General features: G+C 52.6%; 1 protein-coding gene across 1 annotated transcript in view; it reads left to right on the top strand.

Moving 5' to 3' along the window:
- The window catches only part of dachs (unconventional myosin-IXb-like dachs), a 46,766-nt gene extending 24,117 nt beyond the window's left edge, over positions 1-22,649 (top strand). Inside the window, exons 2-17 of the mRNA XM_017911919.1 lie at positions 14,010-14,366; positions 15,560-15,843; positions 17,842-18,013; positions 18,111-18,283; positions 18,406-18,565; positions 18,655-18,771; positions 18,859-19,094; positions 19,180-19,369; positions 19,737-20,014; positions 20,113-20,302; positions 20,495-20,666; positions 20,755-20,966; positions 21,305-21,567; positions 21,753-22,025; positions 22,130-22,229; positions 22,492-22,649. Coding sequence (XP_017767408.1) covers positions 14,010-14,366; positions 15,560-15,843; positions 17,842-18,013; positions 18,111-18,283; positions 18,406-18,565; positions 18,655-18,771; positions 18,859-19,094; positions 19,180-19,369; positions 19,737-20,014; positions 20,113-20,302; positions 20,495-20,666; positions 20,755-20,966; positions 21,305-21,567; positions 21,753-22,025; positions 22,130-22,229; positions 22,492-22,649 — 3,335 coding nt within the window. The remainder of the gene's footprint in view (positions 1-14,009; positions 14,367-15,559; positions 15,844-17,841; positions 18,014-18,110; positions 18,284-18,405; positions 18,566-18,654; positions 18,772-18,858; positions 19,095-19,179; positions 19,370-19,736; positions 20,015-20,112; positions 20,303-20,494; positions 20,667-20,754; positions 20,967-21,304; positions 21,568-21,752; positions 22,026-22,129; positions 22,230-22,491) is intronic.
- The last annotated feature ends 228 nt before the right edge of the window (positions 22,650-22,877 follow it).

The following is a 22,877-nucleotide window of genomic DNA, read 5'->3' on the forward strand; positions in this document are numbered from 1 at the left end:
GAGATACCTACGGTGAGTCTAGGGCCCCAGCCATTTTTCCATGCAGCATCCACGAGCAACGGTCCAGTCGGGGGACCGGTGCCCCCACCCCGACCGCCTGTTGCCCGACCAGACATCCTGGACCCCGGCACGCTCGTGTGGTGCCTTCCACCTAACTGGCGTTCCGAGCGGCCAGGTGAGGCCGCCGTGGAGTTATCTCGAAGCCACCTTAGAAGAGATAGGGCCCAGCCACGGAGGTGGGTTCCAGGCAACAATGACGCCCAGTTGAACTCGGCGAGTCGCCACACTCTTCGTGCTCCTGCAAACGCGGCCTCGTGTCACTGTTGTTTGCCGAAACTTCGAAGGTTACCAAACGCTCGACAGGTGTTCCGCACGCTGCTCTAAAGCTGTATCCGACCACTGTGTATATACTCGCTGCCCTACGAGAGACGTTGTTGATTTCACGCACGGAACGAGGCACGACGGAGATTCTCGCGGCAGAGGAGAGAGGAAAGGACAGGGAACGACGCTTTTCGAGCAGAGCGCGAGTGTTTCTCGAAATTTCTCGAGGAAAACTTTCCCCTACGCTACGCGCGTCGCCGTTTCCTGGATCGGGAGAAGAGAAAAGCAGAGAAGAGTAACCAAGCGAAACGCCGAGAAGAAAAGGGAACAGAAGAGAAGAGAAGAGAAGACACGACACGTTGCCCCGTTCTTCTTCGTTCCACGTACATCTTCGTCCGGGTTCCTCCGGTTCCCTCTCAGTGATATAGAAGACACGACACGTTTCCCCGTTCTTCTTCGTTCCACGTACATCTTCGTCCGGGTTCCTCCGGTTCCCTCTCAGTGATATCGTAGGTGGATTTTTTCCATTTTCTCTCTTCCCGTGCGCGATCCGTGTCTCGCAGTGTGAAGTACTAGGAGTAGTAGTAGGAGGCGCGATGTGATCCGTCCGGTTCTCAGTGTTTTTCGTGACAGCCGGGGTAAGAGGTGAGAAACGGAAGGAAGATGTGCGAGTGCGGTGACGAGTGCGCCGAGGACACGATGAACTGGCAGCTGCTGAGATGTCCGGGTGATCTGTGAACCTCAGGGTGCTCCCCCTAACCGCGGTCTCGCGCGATCCTGCCCTCGCTGCGGGTCGAGCAGAGTGAAAAGGGAAAAAGGATAAAGGTGCGACAGAGTCGAATCAGCCGAAGAAAATTCTGGCCGATAACGAGCCTCGACCGCCTGAGATGGCCACCCTGGGCCTCTCCAAGGTCTTCATACTGGACAAGTACTTCACGGAGCTGCAGAAGTTCTGGGAGACCGAGAAGAAACTACAAGGTACGCCACTGGGCATCGCTCTCGATCGTCCTTTTCGCGTCGACCGCGTCGAGTCGCGTTTTCATGGACGCTGCACGATTTAAATGCAGCGGGCCCCGCGCAGGGGGCCCGACAAACGGCTGAGAATACTCGCGATCGTCGCGATACTCGTCGGGACGTCTCTCTTTACTCGTTATCGCGCAGACGATCGAAACGCGGATCGAAAACGCGATTAATCGCCGCGGGGCCCGACGAAACCGCGCGCGGCGGATCGAGAGCGTATTTTTAGCGACTTCCGAAAAACCGCTCGTCGCGTGGATACGTCATCGTCTCTTCGTTTCCATTTTTCTTTCTTCTTTTGCAACTCGCTCTTGTTCCTCTTCCTCCTCCCTCTCTCTCTCTCTCTCTCTCTGTCTCTTTTTCCAGCTCCTTTTACTTATTTTTACGCGGCCGTCAAAGCCGCCGTTCCGCTTTTGTTCGTCGCTCGATTCAACGTTCGAACCGTAATCAAGTTACAAGTGGCTGCCCCGTTTTACGACGGCTGCCTATCGTATTTTCGAATTGCCAGCGTTTCGAACGGCATCGCAGGTGGAGCAGGCGAGGGGCGCCGCGTGCTCACGGCTACGCCCCTGACCCCCCTGAAAACGAAGAGCCGCGCGGCTAGTCGTTGAGAGAAGTTACCTGCGTTTTACAGTTAAAACAGTCCTCGCGGTTTCTCCGCGTTGATTGCCTCCGCTGCATTCTTGCCACCGGCCGGACTGGTCCGAGGCTTTACCGGGAAAAGTCGCAGGATTTTCCTATTACGACGTTTCACGCTCGTTTCGCCGCTCCTGTCATTCATACCTTTGAATCGGTGTTTGCTTTATTAAATCGTTCGACGAAGAATGACCGCTGAAAGGTTCGTTAGACGGATCCTCCGACGAGACGCGTTTTTCCAGGCGACCCTGTGCCCCGAGTTCGAACGGTTACACGGCTCCTTTTACGCCCCTTTCACGCTTTCCTTTCAGCAACGTTTTAATATCCTTCTTGTTATATTTTCCCTCTTCCTCCTCTCTTCCGCGTTTTCCTCTTCTCGGCTCTTTTCGTTCCTTTCATTTGTCCGGCGATGCTGGCACTCCCCGAATACGGCCCCGGGGGTTGTTTAAACGCGAGAAACACGCTACGTGTGTACGCATCTTTTTCACCGGCTTCTCTATTTTTCTAGAATTTATACGTGGCGCGTAATTCGCGTCACGTACACGTAATCTCCTCGATGCGACAGAGATTAAAATTTCGGAGCAACTCGCGGTAGCTCGCTGCACTTTCTACGTTTCGCAGCTTTTCGCGCCCCTTTTTCGCGCCCCGGCCCCGTGTACTTTCCTTTTTCTTTCCTCGCCGTGGCCGCGTGTTTATATATAACCGTATTGCCTGTACGCGTCCGCCAGCCTGGCCCCGTTTGCAGCACCGTGTATTCCTGCAGTCCGCGCAGTTAACGAAATTTATTATCTCATCACGCTTTATTTTCCTTCCTCCTCGTGATAGCAATCGTAATTCTTACTTTATACATTAATCCCCCCGGGGCATATTGTTTCCTCTCATAAACCACGCACTGAAACATTAAACGCTTTATCATCGTTTCACCCATCGTTTCCTGCGCTATTCGTTAAACGAGCAACGGGACGAGAGAGGTCGAGACACACTCGGAGTCGTCGACGACCGACCCTTTCGCAGCGTGTTCCCCGAAACCACTCGTCCCGATTCCTTTTCTTCTCCTTTGCCAGCAACGTTCGCCCGAAACGCTCGCCCAGACTCTCCTGGCCCCCTCGCGCGCTCTCACGCCCACGCCGCCTCCTGTCGCGCGTTTTGTTTACGTCGTCTAGAAGGCGAAACCTTTTTCTGCATCGCCAGAGTCTCGCCGTGTCTCTCGAAGGCGCCACGCTCGGTACCGATTTCCGTTATTAAGTAACTTCGACCAGTGATTGGCCAATCGGGCCTCGCTGCTTACCTTCCAACACGTGCACGCTCCGCAACGATGAAATTTATGGCCGTTGCCATAGACTCTGGCGTTCACCGTTCGGCGATGCTGACGGCCCGAGATCGTGCCGCTGATTGTCATCGGTGCGTCCTTAATTTCCTCGTGGGGCACTCTGCAGGTGTCTCTCGCTCCTTCTATATCCATATCGATGCCATAGTTTTCTGATTTTTTTCTCTCATTCTGCTTCTTTCCATTTTGTCTTCGCCCTGATTCGACTTTGATTCGGGAATTGACGGGAGAAACGGTACTTTCGAAATGTTTGGGGGTATCGAGTATCGGGGGAACGAAGGGTGACGCGGATTAGTTCTCGCGGGAGAGTGATACAGTGGCAGAGAACGGATTGCACGATCGCAATTACGAGGACAAAAGCGTCCCGATCGCGGATAGGAGGGAGACAGAAGGGGGCAGGAAACGGACACGCGGCCTCGGGCTTCGTAATTATATTTCTTGCAGGAAAGCACGCATAATTGTCCCCGGAACGTGAGAGATCTTTCGAGATATCGTTACATTGCGCCGCGTTATTCAGGAATTATCTTGCCGAGTAATTAATAGTTTTTGTTGCGCCATTAAAGAGACCGCCGATTCCTTCTTTTTCCCGCCGTCATTAAACGTCCCCTTGATCGCTTTCAAAGAACTTATCGGTTAAGAACGATTTAAACCGCTGTTCCTCGTATTACGAGCCAGTCGTAATATTCGATCGACAGTGTCGGAATCCCTGGAAAAAAATCATTTCGACCCCTTCCACGAAACCTTTTTGGTACAACTGGTTCTAATGGCCGGCGCGAAACGTACCCGTGGCTCTCTGGGTGTACACCGTGCAGCCTTGAGATCGTTAACGATCGCTTTCGGCAACCGGTCGACCGCTCGCGTTCTCGTGACCTTAAGCCACGGATCCCTCGAGGGAACCGGCATTCCCCATATTGGTCCATCCTATCCTGCCTCTTTTTCCGCTCGCCAATCGATACACGGGAGACACGGCAAAAATCTAACGACCGGCAAAAAGGGAAGGAAGAAGGCTAACGTCATAAGCACCGCAAAAACTCGGCTATACAGTTATCGCAAAACATCCACCGAGATCGTGGAGCACGCTATCAATCTCATTTCAATTCCATCGCAACCCACAAAAACCATTATCTGCGCCGATATTCCGGAATACCATGCTCCTTCGTTCCAGCCTGATCGATTACCGCGAGAAGGAGAAATTGGAACGAATTCCGAGTATCCCGCGCGTTAATCCCTCTCCGCGAGCAGTCCTGCCAACCTAGGCCACGTCTCTCCACTTGGTCCGCCGAGTCGAAACACGCGACGAGCGACCAACGCGTGTCTTTCCCGAGCAAACGTTCCCGAGTCCCGAATCCTCGCGCACTCCCTTGACCCATCTTCGAAAGTTGCCGGAATGAAGTCCGCGAGGGACTTCTGCACTTTGGATCCTCTCTCGCTCGGATTTACGCGGGGCAACGGCCTAAGCGAGTGTGCATCCACTGCAACTGAACTGTCCGCTAGCTGGTGTGCACCACGTGTGCACACCGACGCGGACAGATAAACACCAGTGGGAGTTGTGCATAGGCGGCTAGCGATGGGCTCGAGACGCATTGGCCAGCTCGGAGAACGCTTTCGGAGAGTCCGTTACCGCGACGAGACAGATGATGCTAGCTCCCGATGGTAATTAGAATCGGGTCTGTTCGGCGAGGTTCGATTGGTTTCTTCGAAACGAGGTACCTCGAGTTAGATTCGGGTGAGAGTGTCGGAAAATGCCAGTAGAGACATGTCCGATGCTAAAAGTTGTCACGTTTCGGTGGATCTAGGAGTTGCTTCTTCGTTTAGGTACAGGTGTGCATGCAGGTGTAGAAATTGGAAGTAGGTAGAAGTTGGTGCGCGTATCCTAGAGTATTTAGCATGCACGTGATCCTGAGTTATAGAAGTTGATTAGCTGGCATAAATAGAGGGACATTAAGGACAATTTAGCCGGCGGATTTGGCAAGATTGCAGAGGCGCGTGCATAAATTGCGGCAGCATTAGAGGCAGCCAGGTCACCACCTGGGCTACCTTCTAACTCTTTTTTGGTAGCGTTCCGGGGACGTTAACGTTACGAGTGGTTTAAATAGCGAATTCCTAGTGTCGCCGGTGGCAAAGGAGCGGCGAGTTTCGAATTCAAGGCGGTGCCTGTGTTTTTATTCAATTTTAACCGTGCTCGGCAGGCTGGAGAGCACACTCGTGGTACATACGATCGAGCGGCTTGAAAGCTCGCTAAGCGAGAGAATCGTGTGGCCATCGCTGATAGCCTCGCGAACCTGCACACGCGTACACGGCCACGATACCGGTGTGTTCGTGTATTTTTCTCCGCGCAGGTCGGCTTAAGTGGCGCTCATACCGAAAATTCAACCGCGTTTAATCGTCGGAACTTCGTCGCCGTTAAACATTCGCAAGCGCCAGTTAGATAGCCGGTATTTCGCGAAAGAATCCGGGAGTTTGCGGTGGGATTGCTGGAAAAATAAAACTGCCGTTCGAAAATGCTCGGTACAGTGGCTGAGAGACCGTTTTGCTAACAACGGTGACCGAGGACGAGCGAATCAGCCGTTTTTCTTCACCCCAGACGATCGTCGCTGCTAATGCTCGATGACGTCGGGAAAATCTACGAAACTCGCCTAGTCATGGCGTGTCTAGTGTCTTTCCTGTTATCATTGCGCTACCGAGACGTCGGTGTTGCAGATTCCTACGGTAACTCGGTGACAGGGGGTACGCATCGACGTAGTTAAATAATTAAATAATTAACCCGTGTCGGATGTGACCATTTCATTATTCCAACTACGAGCTCTACTTTAAGGGCTCGGTGCCGCGAAAGAAATGGCGGAGAAGCGAGCAACGCGCCGCACAATTAGGCTATTTTAGCGAAAAATCCGGTTATTCTGGGTTCATAAAGTCGCCGGTTTATCCGCGAATTTTGTCGTAATTTCGCACCGTGCCTCGACGAACCCGCGCCCGGGCTTCATATAATTTCGTCGTTTCGCTTAAACGCTTTGGCGTGTCCAGCTTTCTTAAATCTTGTTTACAAGCTACGCAACGTGCCGCCGCTTAAGCTTCTTCCCGCTTAAACGCGCGTTTCGCCTTGCGTATAATAATTCCCGGAATCTGCCTCCGGTAAATTCGCTTGTCGGAAGCTAGACAAACAATTTTCCGTATGTCCGAACAATTTTCCGCGTGTCCCTTGGGTCCGTCGATGCCCTCCGATCCGTTTAATTTCCGCCATTTTGTTCCCTTACGTCGAGACCGTAACGTCGTTCGCAGGTCTTTATCTTATACGTGTTTTACATATTCTATTCCAAATTCCTGGCACACCGAGTCGACTCTGGTCTTTCTCTCGAACACCTAACTCGTCTTCTCGAATGAAGTTAAGATTAGGCAACTCGCTACGATGCGAGGCTCTAAACTTTTCAACAACGCTATAGAATACTTCGGGACACGAGTCGTTAAGAGTCTCGCAAGAGTAGTTACACGGATGATCGATTAATTTGCGGGAAAAAACGGTTCGCAGTCACGGCACACCGTCCCTCGATGACTGAAGCGAGTACCATGCCCTCGAAAAATTCGATATCGAGTGGGAAAATAAAATAGGAAATGAAACAGCAAGAAGAGATCGATGTCTTTTCCAGCGACAAACGTTAAACGTTTCCTTGTCAGCTTCGTTCAAACTTTTAATCGCTTTCACGTATTTTCGAACTCGTTGTTCGCTCGCGATCCGCGCAGAGAAATTTTCACACGGCCACGGAGGATGGCCGCGTCTCCGTCACGTGTGTACGACCCTTAAGGGTAGAGAAACAGCCTGGATTAACCCGCATCTGATTAGACCCCGAGGTCGAGCCGGCCTCTCTCGCACACACGCGCACACACAGGCCCGTTCGTCTCTTTCTTCTTCTGGGCCCCTTTGTGTATCGACGCTAGCCAGCGCGGAGGTGGAGAGACGTACGAGTTTCGGTTTCACTCGAAAGGTCGTGAAAAAGGTAGCCATCGACGCGTATCCGTCGACTTTCTTCCACTTCTCGGAAGATACACGCATTCCCGGTGCTCCACGTCATCGTCACGCACGAGATAATGCACGGGCACGGCAAACTCTGTCTCATGCCCGCGGAAATTTGTGGTCACCTCCTCTGCGGCTTCTCGGGATCACGCTATCTCCTCGCGTCTCGTCCTCACCCTCGGCGACTTTGTTTTCGATCGTTCGCCAGACCCGCGCGAACTCCACGTTTCACCTGGTCCCCGCGTTCGAATTGCCCGCGAAATCTTTCCAATTCCCAGCGAAAGCTGGGTTCATCCGTCGAGAAGGAAGACCCGTTTATCCGCTTAATGGAAAAAGAAAGAAAAAGGGAGAAATATTCGACAGAATTCGTGAATCTTTGTAGATCTCGTGGCCGAAAAATCGGGGAACGGAAAATTTCGCTGGGCGCCCAATAAAAGCTGTAATTCTTCAAAGTTTAACGCGCGGAAGCTTTCCCCGCTCTCTTTTCACATGCTCTGGAACAGGAACAAACCGGCGAATTACAGGGAACTTGAAGCGTATCGAAAGTTTCTCCGCTCGTCGGCCAGCGTTTTCCGCGGCAAATTTCTTTTTTTCCGCTCCACACTCCTCCCGGCATCCTCCAATTAAAATTTTCGTTCTATTTGCCTGGACCCGTGGCTAGAAATTTCGATTTCGCCGGGCCGGCCGCCGGAAAACGCTTTTATCCCATTCCTCGCTCCTCCGGCTGCTTTTCTCCCTCCGCCCTCGTCGTTAGTTCGGTCTTTCCACCGGTCGAAACTTCACCCGTGGCTCGATTACGCTTTTTCCGCTCCGACTTTCCCGCTCTTTCCGCTGTTACGCGTTAATCGGGCAGCAACCGCGTGCAAAAGCGATTACGCGCCATTCCCACCCCCGTTTCGCCCCCCAAATCCGCCGCGATTCGTCTTTGTTCCGTTCGAATTTTATCCCGCGATCGTTTGTTCGCGCGAAAGCTCCGTGGTCGAGCTTTCGGCGGTGCAACTTCCTCATCGTCCACGGACTCGGCTAATACGCGCGTTTGCGCGCGAAACGAGACGGAGCCTCATTTTAGCAGGAAGTTTCATGCAATCAGGAAGAGGGACGTGATTCGATTCGATGATGGAATCATATGTGACCGGTGTTCGAAGGGACGAAGAGGTTCCTTCACGCTGGAATGCGAAGTATCCGGTTCGATCGATTCGTCTTCCCTCTTATCCGACCGGTCGCGTCGAACAGGCGCGTTTAAGATAGTCCTTCCAATTTTCTTTTTCTTCGCGCCTCGCGATTCGCCGATACAGGCGAGGCTCCTCGTTACCCGGATCACCAAGGGACTACGAATCGTAGCGCAATTCGAATTTCCCGCCGAGAGTTTCGAACTTTCCGAAGTTCTAATCGATCTTTATCACGGCTTAAGGATCAGTGACGCTCGCAACGCCGGCGAAACCAGGCCAGCAACTATCGATGCTCCCGTTTGTTCCCATTGACTCTCGCAACCCCTACGGTGTACTTGGCCAGGTCTCGTCCTTCTGGTTCACCCAGTTCGCCACTTTCGCCGTTCGAGCAGGCTACGAATTCGCATTTTCCACGTACGCGAGGAGCCGCGAGAAGGATCGATCGCGCGCGGCACGAATGCGGCTGGAATTTAAACGCGTGGCGATAACGAATGGCCGACTCCGGATATGTAACGTCTCCCTGGCCGCGAATAAAAGCCGACACACGTCCTTTCCCATCGCGCCGCTCCGTTCCTCTTCGTCTCCGTTCAGAGACGAGGATTCGTCGTGGTCCACGGCGCGAGTTAACGCGAACGGGGTGTAGACGGCCGTGAGAAGAAGAAGACGAAAAAGAACCTGTTTTCTCCGAACGAGCATTCAGCCCCGGAGGTACCTGTTCGCTTTAATTCCGCCGCAGTAGGACCTGCTCCTCGTCCGGTGTATACCTGCCAGGCCCGAGACCTTTTCGTTTGTCTCTCCGCTCTGCCGTGCATAAGCGACGTCCTCCGAAGGAAAGGCGTCTCCGACGTTTAGAACGTAGATCCGTGGAAAGTGGCGAGGATAATTAATCATCCAGACGACTCACCCTTCTCCGTCTCTCTCGCCCGGTCGACGCCTCGACTCTGGGAAAAGTTCTCGTTAGGTATGGCTACGTGGAAACCCGGGCAGAGTGTCGGACCATCGCCAAGGACGTTCGCGGATGGATCCTTTCGCGCGATTTCTCGCATTCTCGCGGAAAGACGACGCGTCGCGCGACGGTAAAGCACGCGTTGAAAGCCAGCTCATGGAGCTTGCACCGTTTCCTCGCGCAAGCGACCCGCGCTCTCCAGAGCGGCGTTCCGGGAATTCGCGTTAAATTTTTCACGAAAGCTCGAGCCCCGATGGACCGACGGCCGATCGGTCGGCGTCTAAAAGCGTTCGTAATTTCGCGCGGCATCTCGATCGGCCATCGACGAATTTGCCTCGATTGGCGCCATGCTTGCAACGCGGGGCATCGAGTGCGATGGATGTAAAAAAATTTGTTTTTTTCCCCCCGTCGAAGCTTTTGCACCGTTTAAAAAAAGAACGCTCTCTCGACGAGAGTGTACACACAATGCAGGCCCGTTCCAGAGAAATAAAGATCGTTCCCGCATCGCTTTCAGCCACGACCGGGCTTCGATCGACCGACCGATTGAAAGTGTTCCCCGAACAGTCGAGTTTCATGAATCGCGATGCATTTAGCCCGCAAAACGGCCACTAAACTTTTACCTCATTGTGATATACGATCCATGCTCTCCGCCGCCAATCCCCCAAACTCTCCCTCGCTTCTCTTTCACCCGCACAACTTCTCTCCATCCCCACCAGCCGCACACCGTCGCGTCTTTTTGCTCTTCCCTCTACTTCCTCCTCTCTTTCCTCTTCTCTTGTTTGTCTTTGGTTACCCCTCCGCGTTAGTTACCCCCTTTTTACTCGCTTTCTCCCGTTAGCCTCCTTTCCCCGTGGCTTTGCCTTCTCTCTCGTCTCTTTGCCGTTCGCTCCTCCCTTTGTACCCGTTTTCCACTTGTTCCACCTTTCATTCCATCCCTCTCCTGCCCCTTCATCTTTCTCCCCTGGCGTTCGTCCTCCTCCCTTTGCCCGGCTACTTTTTTCCTACTTGCCTTTCCCTCTGGTATTCCATCTCCGGTTTGTTTCCTTACTCGAATCTTCCCGTTTGCCGTCTCTGTCCTCCTCCAATCCCTTTCCTCGAGAACGGATCTCTTTCTCCCCTAATCCGTCCACCGACTCGGTTTCTACCTTTGATCCGACGTCTGTCCGGTTCGCTCGTGCGACCGGTTGCATCGGCGCTCGTGCCGGCCACTTCCGGACACGAGATTAGTTGCGTAACAGGCCGCGGCACTTGGAAATAAGTTATTTAACAGCGGCCGGCGAATCGGTACGCGCGTTGCATTATTTACGCGTCTGTCTCGTGACTCCGCTCCTCGCGCGATCGTATCGGCATTCGATGACAGTGTCTGCGCGATAGTCGACAGACACCTAGCACGTTGCGCCGCTGGCGATCCACTGGTTCTCACTGATACTTGCCCTCTTTCCTATGCTTTCCTGCCTTCGTTTCGCACGGAATGACGGACTAGTTCTACGACTTGTCCTCGACGTCGCACTTGCGAGCGGAATTCTTAGAGGAGAAGGCGAATTTTCGAGTCCCCTTGAGCTAGCGAAGCACGGCTGATCGGAACGGACGGGAGGAGACGGAGAAGGTAGAGGGAGCCGGCGAGGATGAATGAAAATGGCCGACCCCTGAGCTACTGAATGAGTCAGAGGCCGGCGGAAAGAAGCCAAGTGTACGGGCACTATGGTCGTGATTTTCGCGTGGCCGCTCGTAAATCCCGCAAGGGGTGATTATTTCCTCGCCAAAGTCGCACTTTCTTCGCTCGACGATGTTCGACGCGTCTCTTTATCCCGCTGGGAACCCGAGAACTTTTCCCCCGGCATAATGTTTCTCGCAGTCAGCGGGCAAAGAAAGAGGAAAAAGAAGACAGCGGAGGAAGGAGAGGTAGGAAAAAAGTAGACGCGTGTTCCTTCCAGCCTGTTTAGGCGTCGTCGTTGCGTCGGAAGAAGAAAATGGCACCTCGTGGTTTCCCTCGCTGCGTCTCCTCCGCTTCCTTTCTCGCGGGACTGCTCGCTTTTCTCGCGAACAACTCGCGAGGATCTCGGTATTCCCGACGCGAGCAAGTCTGTTTGCAGACAGCCGTCCACCGGGTACCGTTAATCTAAGACACAATAGCGGAGACGTTGAAACGAGACCTGGAGAGCGAGGATCTGTCACGAGCACGCAATCGAGTCCGCTGACAGGTGTGCCGCTCTCCGTGGCCTGACCTCCTGTCGTCCGATCAGACAGGTGTCTTTCGTGAGAGACGGATGGAAGGTGGATGAATTAAAGGAATAGTCCTCTTTTTCTGCCGACTGATTGGTACCGCGTATGGGGTTCCTTGGTCGAGGACCTAATTCCACGAATGGACTCGACGTCTAGCGGCTAGCTAGCTGGACGAGTCGCAAGTTCACTATCACCTGGTCCGCTAGATAGGAATGCTCGGGGGCAATTTTCCCGATGAAATTGAGCGTCTGGAGAGCCAGTGGATGTTAATTCGCGCGCGCGTTAATCGGGAAAAATGCCGCTAGAACTACGCCGTCGTCGGACGAGACTGACAAGCGCTAAGAACTCGCTCTAATTCCTCGCGACTCGACTTTAATGACTACATAGACGAGGACAGGTGTTTCTCCGAGTGTATTCTTCGCCTTGATACGCTTCGGGAAAAAGGTAAAGCAGCTGTCAGAGGACTTCCTTTTGCAGTTAGCCTCTAACGTCTTCGCGGTCCGATTTTTCTTAGGAATTAAATTCCCAGGATGCCAGCCGCTTGTTGCCAGACACTTCCAAGCCTACTTTAGCCAGACTGCTGTACCAGCGCGACTGCCGTTCCCGTGGTTCTCCCGAACGAAGAAACGGGGTGTTATCTGGATTTTTCATCGACTTTCGGCGGAGATTAGACGCCGTTTCTCCGCGGGACGGGATATACTGGTTTCTAATCGGTACATTTAAAAAACGAACACGTCCGTTCTCTATGACAAACCGACCGCGTATCTGCGTGCCGCGTGAACCACGGAGCCAGGCGCTCGTGTCCCATATTCGTGAAACCAGTCGAACTGGTGGCCGTTGAAAAGCGCGTTTCAGTGTTCCGCGCTGGCGATCCCTCGATTTTCTGTAACGCGAATGCGCGATAACGAGCCTGATCGATGAGTACGGAGAACCGGGTGATTAGCATTAGTCGCCGGTTGTTCCGCCCGTTACGTTTCATCCGTTAGAGATGGCTCCTGGAACTAGGCGAAGGCTCGCAGAATTGGCCGTGATTGAGATTTTTCTCGTCCCGGCTGCATCGCGAGCGTTTCGTAATCCCATTTCGCCGAGCTTTGAGAAACTAGGTTTCTTCGTTAATCGGACAGACGATCGATAGAAGGAAGCGAGAGAGAGAGAGAGAGAGAGAGAGGGAGAGATAGAGCAGAGGTCAGTTGCACGTCTATGAATCATCCGGCAGTAGCCTGCTAGGGCGAAAGACAGCAAAGAGAGAGAGGGAGAGAGAGAGCAGAGGTCAGTTGCACGTCTATGAATCATCCGGCAGTAGCCTGCTAGGGCGAAAGACAGCATAGACGATTTGCCATGGTGGTCGATAGCGAGGAATGACCAGACGACCCTTTGTGCCAGGCTTATCGACCCATTCCGTGCATTAACGAGCTCGCGGAATATTATCGCGTGGCGCTATTATCAAGCTAAATGAATAATTCCACGGGGCACGATCAATGGCTAATGACACGGGAACGAGTGGCGCGAAATTTTTTAGCATCGGCCCGGTTACGTGACGCGTACAATTTCCCCGTGAAATATTCACAGGACACGCCAGTGTACGCTAAGTACATTTTCCATGGGGCCGGGGCTATTAACGAAACGGCCTCGTTCGTTGCGCCTTTAGCGGCCGGGTAAATTGCCTATAATGTGGACACGCTGGAAAATTCAGCGGAAACGCGTTGCGAAAAGTCGAGACCGGCCCTCGGCCATTTCGCGTATAGAAATAATTCATTTAGAAAACGAGGCCCGGCCTCGAATTTCCCAGCCCCTGTTTGCCATCGCGCTCGCGAAACGCGCAATAACCCTTTTATCGGCGCCAGGAGCGCACCCTCGTTTGCCAACCACCCAGCGCGCATAACAAACATCCCCCGGTTCCCGCCGATTTTTCTCCGCCTATCGGCTCGCCTTTCCAACGCGTACGCGTACCCCGGACCCTTGGAAATTTCCCTTTCGGGACTAATTTCCTCCCCCTGTGAATTCTCATTTGGCAACCTGCCATTGTTCCTCATTAACCGACTCCGATATTAATGGAACCACCGTCAAAAAGTGGCTCCATGTAAATCGACCTCTGCCGGACGTTCGAAAGCGAGTGCACTCCCTTTAATCCTTCGCTTTGATCCATACGTTCCGTTCCGACGAAAATACGCGACGAGCGTGGGCGATCTCCGAAAAATCCGAAAAATTTCGAGAACACGAAAACGAAAGGAAATTTCGTCCTTTCGCGTAGGTTCTCGGCTACGAGGCAGTCGCGGGAACGCGACTCGGACCGCGAAAGGTTAAAGGGAGATCGAGAGATGTTATCGTAGATCTGACGGTATCCTTGGTGTTCTTGTGTTGCAGATGCCTCGTCCTCGAACGAAGCCGTGCACCTCCAGCAGCGTCTCAGAAGCTTGAGCACGGAACTGGTGACCCTGAGGAACCGGCTGCACGTGAACCAGCCGCCGAACAATTCAGGGCCGAACGGCGGTGCGTCGGCGCCCCTGTCGAAGAGCCCGGAAAAAGGCGGCGTGCCATCGTCGCCCGCGCCCGCAGTGCCGCCGAGGACCACGCTTCCGCTTTCCGGCACGCTGCCCCACGGCCTCGGTCATCCTTCGGGGCACACGTTGACGGCGTCCGCGATCGTTCATCCACACGTCAATCACGCCGGCGCGAACACGCTCGGCCACAACTCCACCGCGGCTAATAATTTAATATCCGGTCAGTACGCTGCGGTGCACGCTTTGCACGCCTTCCGTCCATGCTCGATACCTGCTCGATGCAGGATGCCGTGCTCTAGCGTCGGGATTTCGCTCGCGAACAAAGCCCCATCGATTGCTTTCCGTTTATATCGTTTATATCGTTTATATCGTTTATATCGGGGGAATCGAAGAAATCGCGGAATTCTATCCCAGCCAAGACCCAGGATATGTTACGTTGCATCCGCATCCGTGTTTGTTACGTCACCTAGCCTTCGTCACCTGGTCGAATGTTCCTCGTGGAATTTACGTAACTCCGACGGACGATTATCGCGAATTAAAACGGATCACGCTATATATGTAAATTGCCGCTATCCACGGTGAACCCTTCACGTGGACACCCATCGGGTACGTTTCAAGCTCGTTAATATTTAAACGGCGCGTAATATCGTCATTAAGTTAATTCGCGACTCGCTAGAGCACAGCGTGCGCTGCTTTTTCACCTGGTCAAGGGACGACGTTTTAAATAACCGGAGTTCGCAGAGTAGCCCGCGAAATCATTGAAACGGTAAACGCGTCTGTTTACAGAGCCGCCATTTCCCCAAACGAATCGGGGAACGTTTTATGATTTATTTACCATTTCTCTGGCCCTGGATTTCGGCTCGGCTTGTTTTTACAACCCCTTTCCTCTCGCTTTTTCTCTCTTTCCGCCATTTTCAATCCGTTCGATCGGACGGGAAAAATATAGAAACAGCGGCGCGAGGGGTTGCGGTTTGCTCGGACGCGATTGCCCTTCGCGCGATTTCCAGCAGGGAAGAATAAAAATGTTGCCGCGTCGGGTAAAGCGGTTCACGTGGCACGCCGCATCTGATCTCGAATCCCTTCCGGTTAATCGGGCCCCGCCTGGCGAAATTGCACGCGGGTACAGTTAACCGCGATTCGTTTGAATACGCCTCGAACCTCCTCGTCGCTGACATTCAATCCTTTCTTTCGCCAACCTTCTCGAAGGGACGGGAATTCGGGGAACGCTCGGTAACGGCCGACCAATTTTCCGTCTTACCTTTCCCGCGCTCGTATCGTCTCTAGAATAGCCGGGAACTCGTTCGACTTGCCGGAATTTTCTTCAAGGCAGCACGAGAGAGATAGTCCCATCGGTGTCGATGTTCGGTGACAACGAACAAGGTCGTTACAAGAGGTTTTCGCGTTTGCCGACAGACTTGGATCCACCGAAGCGGCACAATGGCATCCCGGACGACGGCATAGTGTCGTGCGTGACAGCGTTGGGCTGTCTACGCTCGCCACCGATCTCGAGCATTATAGCCGACGTGAAAAACGCGAAGAGCAATCAGGGTCAGCACCGATGTCTACCGAAAGGTACCACGGCTTCGGGCCCCGCGACCTCCACGGCCTTGGACGACCTCATTCATCTGCCTGGACCTCTGACGGAAGACGCGGTGCTCAAGTGTCTGCAGGCTCGGTTCTGCGCCAAACAGTACCACGTGAGTACTACTCTCCTCGATCTTCGTGTTCCAATTACAGCAACGTATCTCGAATACCACGCGGTGGAAAGGGACCGACTTGGCAGACCAGTGGCGCGTGATTCAAAGAGGAATTTGGAGGCCGGTAACGGTAGCGAGAGCGTCGAACGCTGGTTCTCGCCTCTATCGGTAGTCGTATAATCCGATATCCCGATGATTGGCACGAATTTCACCTAATCGACCCGCACATTCTTCGCCCTTTGCCAATTCAATCGGCCGGCGTGCATCGATCACTCTCGGCCTCGATAGCGACGACAGGACACGATAAGTTCGCGCCGCTTCTAATTGAGATGAATGCCCTGTTAGCGAAGATACGTCCACGAGCCATTTAACAGCTGCGCGATTATAAAATCGCGAGAACGCCAGCAGCCTTCGCGATGCCCTCTCGAGCAGCGCGAAAATCAATTAACAACCCTTAAGCCTTGGAAAGAAGCATTGTTCGCCTTTTTCCTCGGATATCGATTATCGTTGCCCGGGATCCCATGTAGCGGTGGTTGTCGAATTTAACGAGGTCTCGGCCGTGCAGCCGGGTATACCCCGTCGGAGATAGCCGTGCTCGAAGGAGAAATCGGGAGTTTCTCAATAGGTCGTTGAGACGAGGGGAAACTGAGGCGAAAGAAAGGGAACGCCTCGGGTGAAAAAGTCTGTCGATGGTCTCGTTGACCGTGGACAGATATCGCGCGGTTTCATTGCACCGGGCTGCCCTGATGCACGCAAAAAGGGCCCCGTTTCCGGTCCCGGGCTACCGCTGCAATTACTTTCCGCGATGGACGACGTTCCCGAATTTCTTTCGCGTATCCGTCGCTATTAATTATCGCATTTTGTTTACACTCCCTGTTTGTTTATTTACATTTCCAGTCGTTTGTTTACATTTTCGCGTGTTTACGTTCCCAGCGCGTTTGTTTACATCCGCGGTCCGCTTGTACATGAGATTTATTTATTTGTATCTTCATCCGTGTGTTTACGACCGCGTGCAACGCGGGGACCGATTAGGGAGGGGGATAGGCAGAGAGACACGAAACGATGGATGAAATCGTTGTCGGTCGTGCGAATGGGAAAATGAAAAGCGACCAAGGTCCGCCGACGTGGGACAGCTATTAACGCGGGTTTAAATTTCAAAGGGGATCTAAGCTCGATCGTGCGAGCGAGTGGCTCGAAAGCTCGCAGCAGAAGGGAATCGAGGCGAGCATCGGAGGCCACGGGGCCCGACGTGGGACCGGTTCTCTCTCTCCCCACTCGGCTTTCGGGCGTTTTTCACCTTTTTGTTCCTCCTGCACGCCGTTGCTTTCTCTAGGTGGGCTTCTAATAGGAATCGAGACCCGCCAAAGCCTCGCCGCTCGTTGCGACTTGCACCAGCCTGCGCTTTCTGCCCCCTTCGTCCTCGCCGTTCCCTCTACACCCGTCCCTTCCCGCCGACTCGCCCGATTTCCAAGTGTCCCTGATGTCTCCGAGCATCCTTTCATCCTGAAAATTAATACCAACTCGCCGCTCTTCTTCGTCAACGTTCCACGAACGTTTCCGAGAATAGACCTCTCCATCTTGTTTTCTCCATTTTTCGCCACTCGCGAAAGTTCACCCATTGACGAGTTACCGGTCAGCCACTGTCGGTAATTTAATTTCCGATTTTTCCCCTGGCTGAAACGATTCCGCGATCATCAGTGCTACGTAATAACAAAGACAAGATAGATGCCCCTTGTATCAGCCTGGTATAATCAGCCTCGTAAGATCGAGCCACGATTAATCTTGCCCGAGGCTCGTTGCAAAGCGCGGCTCTAGGCATCCATAACCCACGCGTCCGATACGCAATAACAATGCAAAAAGCAGCACGGCTGGACGGTGAAGGAAAAAGTAGTCTCATTTCGCATCGTCCCTGACGAGGGCTCCGCCGCGATCCCGCGTGTCAGAAGCTTTGTGGACGAACCGACAATCGGACGAGTAGATAATCGAAACGCGTTTCAGACGAACGTGGGCCCCATACTGGTCTGTATCAATCCATATACGGACGTCGGGAATCCATTGACCTTAACGAGCACCAGGGCCGTACCTTTGGCGCCCCAGCTGAACAAAGTCGTTCAGGAGGCCGTGCGACAGCAGTCGGAAACTGGATACCCTCAGGCCATCATTCTTTCCGGTAAATAGCGGACAGCTTTCATCCTCGACTAGTTTTTTCGTCAGACTGAAATATTTTACGAGCGTCGTCAGAGTACATGCGAATTGTTGCTCTTCAGGAACCAGTGGTTCCGGCAAGACGTACGCCTCCATGTTGTTACTTAGGCAGCTGTTCGACGTGGCTGGAGGTGGTCCAGAAACGGATGCCTTCAAGCATTTGGCGGCGGCCTTCACGGTTCTTAGGTCTCTCGGATCTGCAAAGACCGCCACCAACTCGGAGAGTTCTAGGATAGTACGTCACGGTTTATCTTTCTTTCCTATTTTATTTTTCTCTTCTTCCTGATTTATGTACGACTATGATCTTCTTTTGAAAAGGTCGTAGAAACCGAGAGATTATCCTCATTGTTTCCCCAGGGTCACTTTATCGAGGTCCAGGTTACAGACGGTGCCTTGTACAGAACGAAGATACACTGCTATTTCCTGGACCAAACGCGAGTCATCAGGCCTCTGCCCGATGAGAAGAATTACCACATATTTTACCAAATGTTGGCCGGCTTGTCGCACGAGGAACGAGGTAGAGAATCAGCTTCCAGTACGGATAAGCAGCGTCATCCATCTACCAAGGTTTTCTAAGCTTTATTCAGTTTGCCTTCTATTCGCCAGTTAAACTCAATTTGGAGGGGTACAACCTGAAGAACCTCAGGTACCTGCAGCACGGCGACACTAGGCAAGACGAGGCTGAGGATGCCATCAGGTTTCAAGCGTGGAAAGCCTGTTTGGGTATGTTGGACGTCTACTCGTAGTCTCAGACAACTTTTAGACTCGTAACGTTCGTGAAGGCATCGGATCATGTGATATCGTCCACAGGTGTGCTAGGTATACCCTTTCTAGACGTAGTCCGAGTCCTGGCGGCGGTGTTGATCCTCGGGAACGTTGGTTTCACGGATGGTCCAGGAGTGGAGGTTGGCGTCATCGGCGAGAACGAGTTAGCCTCTGTCGCGGCCCTCCTAGGAGTGCCACCCCCGGCGTTGCTGAGAGGACTCACCTCGAGGACGCACAATGCCCGTGGCCAGCTGGTGAAGTCGGTCTGCGACGCGAATATGGTACAGTTAACTCATTCCGTGCAATCCGAGCCGTGACGACGGCCGATCGGAGCGGAACCATATTGAAGGATGTTTGTTTATGCAGTCTAACATGACCAGGGACTCGTTGGCCAAAGCTCTGTACTGCCGGACCGTAGCTACGATCGTCAGGAGGGCCAATAGCCTGAAGAGACTAGGCTCCACCCTCGGCACCTTGTCGTCGGACTCGAACGAGTCCGTTCATAATCAGGCCGAGGTGACCAGTCAACACGCGTCTACTATTGGCAGCTCTGCAGGTAGGCGAAGTTGATCCCCAGCGTTGCAGTTTGGAGATTGATGGCTTTGACCCGTTGGAAATGATTAAGGATCTATGCTGTAACGATTGTAACGAGTAGATGTAAATAAAATTGATGGACTGCTCGAACGAGCGAATAAATTGCTCGTGAAACGTAGAATAGAATGAAATATTCTACCGCATCGGTAATTCGTTGCGAGACAATGGTTAACAGAGACGTCGAGCTAGTGACAAATTAAGAAATTAGCCGAGAACAACTTAACGCGTACCAGCTAACAAAAAAGAACCTATTTCCACACTGGTCGACTTCTTTGTCCCCGAGTCAGTTCTTTTCTCATATCAACCGGGATCTCTCGTGTCACGTGCAGGTGGTACCGGTTCTAGAAGCATGACCGCGCTGAACAACGCGGTACGACACGCGACGGACGGGTTCATCGGGATCCTGGACATGTTTGGGTTCGAGGATCCGAAACCGAGTCAGCTGGAGCACCTGTGCATCAATCTGTGCGCGGAGACGATGCAACACTTTTACAACACGCACATATTCAAGAGCTCGATCGAGAGCTGCCGCGACGAGGGCATCCGATGCGACGTGGAGGTCGACTACGTCGACAACGTGCCATGTATCGATCTCATCTCCTCTCTGGTGAGCGTGCAATAATTCTCGATAATTAATCACCCATTGGGATTTGATAAAACGACCGAGGAAGTTGTAGCACGAGGATTTTGCTATCCGTTTCGCAGAGAACCGGTCTGTTGAGTATGCTAGACGTCGAATGCTCGATACGTGGCACCGCCGAGAGCTACGTGGCGAAAGTGAAGGTTCAGCACAAGCAGAATCCACGGTTGTTCGAACCGAGGACCGTGGATTGCAGATCCTTTGGGATTCAGCACTTTGCCGGCAGAGTAACCTACGATGCTTCCGACTTCTTGGGTAAGCAGAAGACTCGATAATTTATTTAAACCATCGACGACTCTTCGCGCTTCCTTCGAGGAAACTTTCTCTAGCTGTCGCGCAGACGAATAAGAGAAATTTTCCTCTACTCGATAACGAAGATCGTTCGAAAATCGTGGGCACGATAAACGACACTGCCTAACACAGATTTCTCTCCCGTATACCGTAAAGATACCAACAAGGACGTGGTGCCTGACGACCTGGTAGCCGTGTTCTACAAGCACACGTGCAGCTTTGGTTTCGCGACTCACCTGTTTGGCAGCGAGCTGAAAGCTCTCTACGCGAGCGACACGGTGCCCAGGGGTGTCAGCTTCAGGATATCGCCCACCTCTCACACCGACCTGTAAGAGGAAGATCGCTTATATAAGATCGTTCTCGATATACTTGAGCGAGACGAGGAGCAAGGACGATTGTCGGCGATTTCTTTTCAGGCTGAACGGGGACGAGCCGATCTCCACGTTAACGCAGGACTTCCATACGAGGCTGGATAATCTCCTGAGAACTCTGGTCCACGCGAGGCCCCACTTTGTCAGGTGCATTAGGAGCAACGGCACCGAGACGCCGCTTCACTTAGACAGAGGCGTGACTATGCGTCAGATACGATCCCTTCAGGTTCTCGAGACGGTGAACCTAATGGCCGGCGGTACGTCTTGAAACTATCCAGGACAGGGAATTTACATACGCGCGCGGTAGATCTCTTCGCTTGTTATCGGCTGTGACGTCCGATCTTACGTCGTCGTAGCATGTGTTTCCTTGTCGGTGATCGTTTCTCAGCAACGCCGGAATCTTGATAGTCGGAACTTGGGAGCTCTCTAATTTTCAAGATTTAAAGATACGCGTATACGAATGCAAGCTTCTCATTTCTATCCTAAAGCTCCGTTCCGATGGGGAATAGTTTCTTTATATCGCTCGTTCGTTAGTCATTCCGTTGAAACTAACGAGTTTAGTTAAGCAGAGGGCATCGACCCGAAAAAATTACAGGGTATCCGCATCGGATGCGTTTCAAGGCGTTCAACGCGAGGTACAGGCTGATCGCGCCGTTCAAGCAACTGCGTCGTGCCGAGGAGCAAGCGGTGGAGGACACCAAACTCATCCTGCAGAACGCGCAGCAACTCAAGAGCAAATTCGGCGCGAGCACCAGCTGGGCGCTAGGCAAGAGGCACATATTCCTCAGCGAGGGCATTAGGCAGCAGCTCGAGAACCTACGCTCGGAAACGCGCAGGAAAGCTGCCACCGTGATACAGGTAATGGAATCTTTGCACTCTTATCCTCTAATTATCCATTTCCAAACTCCTTCGTGTCTTACTCGCTCTTCTTTCCTCACGCGAGGGAAATACGACCGTGATTGAAGAAAGATTTTCCGTGTCAGCTTCAGGGAACAGAATTACGAAAGCAAAGTTACTCTTACTAATTGTTCGTCCGTCTTCAGGCCACGTGGAGAGGGTGGCGAGTGAGGAGAAGGTGGCCCCTCAGGAAGACCACCATAGGCGTTACGTCCGGTATCGGTCAAAAGAAGCCGCAGCAACCCACCTCTGCGAATACCGGAACCGTTCAAAGGAACGTCACCACCAGCGCGGGTACCGGAACCGGAACACGACCCAGGCCTCAGCCAATCGCTGGCACGCCACCGCCCGATCCATCGGAGAAGTGTGCAGATCAGAAGATGATCCAGCAAACGTGTACCCTATTCGGGCTGGATTTGGTAAGCGGGGCAAGCACCGTCTCTTTATAAATAGAATCCTCCGTTTTAAGGCGGTGACTTTAGCTCGTGAAACGAAATAGGAAGTGTTTGGAACTTTGTTTCAGGAACGACCGCCACCGGTTCCGCCCAGCAGATCGTACACCGTGACTGGAAACACAAAGTTGGGCTATCCACAGACGAGGATCATGAAGATGCCCTTCCCAGGTAAGAAGATGATTGCTCTTGTAAACGCCGATCTTGTTAAACTTGGAAATTGGAGTATCGTCGTTAGTCGAATTTATAAGAAAGAATTTACACGAGTATAATTTTTATCGCCGAGTTGTACAATAGGTGAGAGAGTCGTAATGTCAGTTGCACAGAGGAGCTCGATTTTTTCTATTTCTCTATTTCAAGCTCCTTCCTGGACTCATCCTACTACGCATTAGGTTTTGAATTCCAAATATGGGTGGAGTTATTGTTCTTTCAGAAGAGGGTGAAGGGGAGGTGGTCCTCCTGAAGGGTGAGACAGTTCTGGTGGTGGGTGCGTCTCCCAGGCGAGGTCACCTACTGGTGGAACACAACAACACCACGCTACACGTGCCCTATCAGTTCATGGAGCTGAAGCCCTGTAATATTAACATCTGAACGCGTTATTTATTTCCGTGCCGTATCGTCGCTCGTACCCACGCCGTGCTGAATGTCAGCAATCCGTAGGACAAACGAAAATCGAAATTTTCACCTAGGCTTAACGACCACGTTTAGTTAGATAAAAAGCAAAACGGACGAGTATTCTGTTTCCGTTCTCGCGCGATTAGAAGGTGGACGGTGGATTCTGCGGAAATAAAAATGGAGGATGGCGGAATGTAACAGTAC

This window comes from Eufriesea mexicana, unplaced genomic scaffold (genome assembly GCF_001483705.2).
Source record: "Eufriesea mexicana isolate 0111107269 unplaced genomic scaffold, ASM148370v2 scaffold294, whole genome shotgun sequence".
Lineage (NCBI taxonomy): Eukaryota > Metazoa > Arthropoda > Insecta > Hymenoptera > Apidae > Eufriesea > Eufriesea mexicana.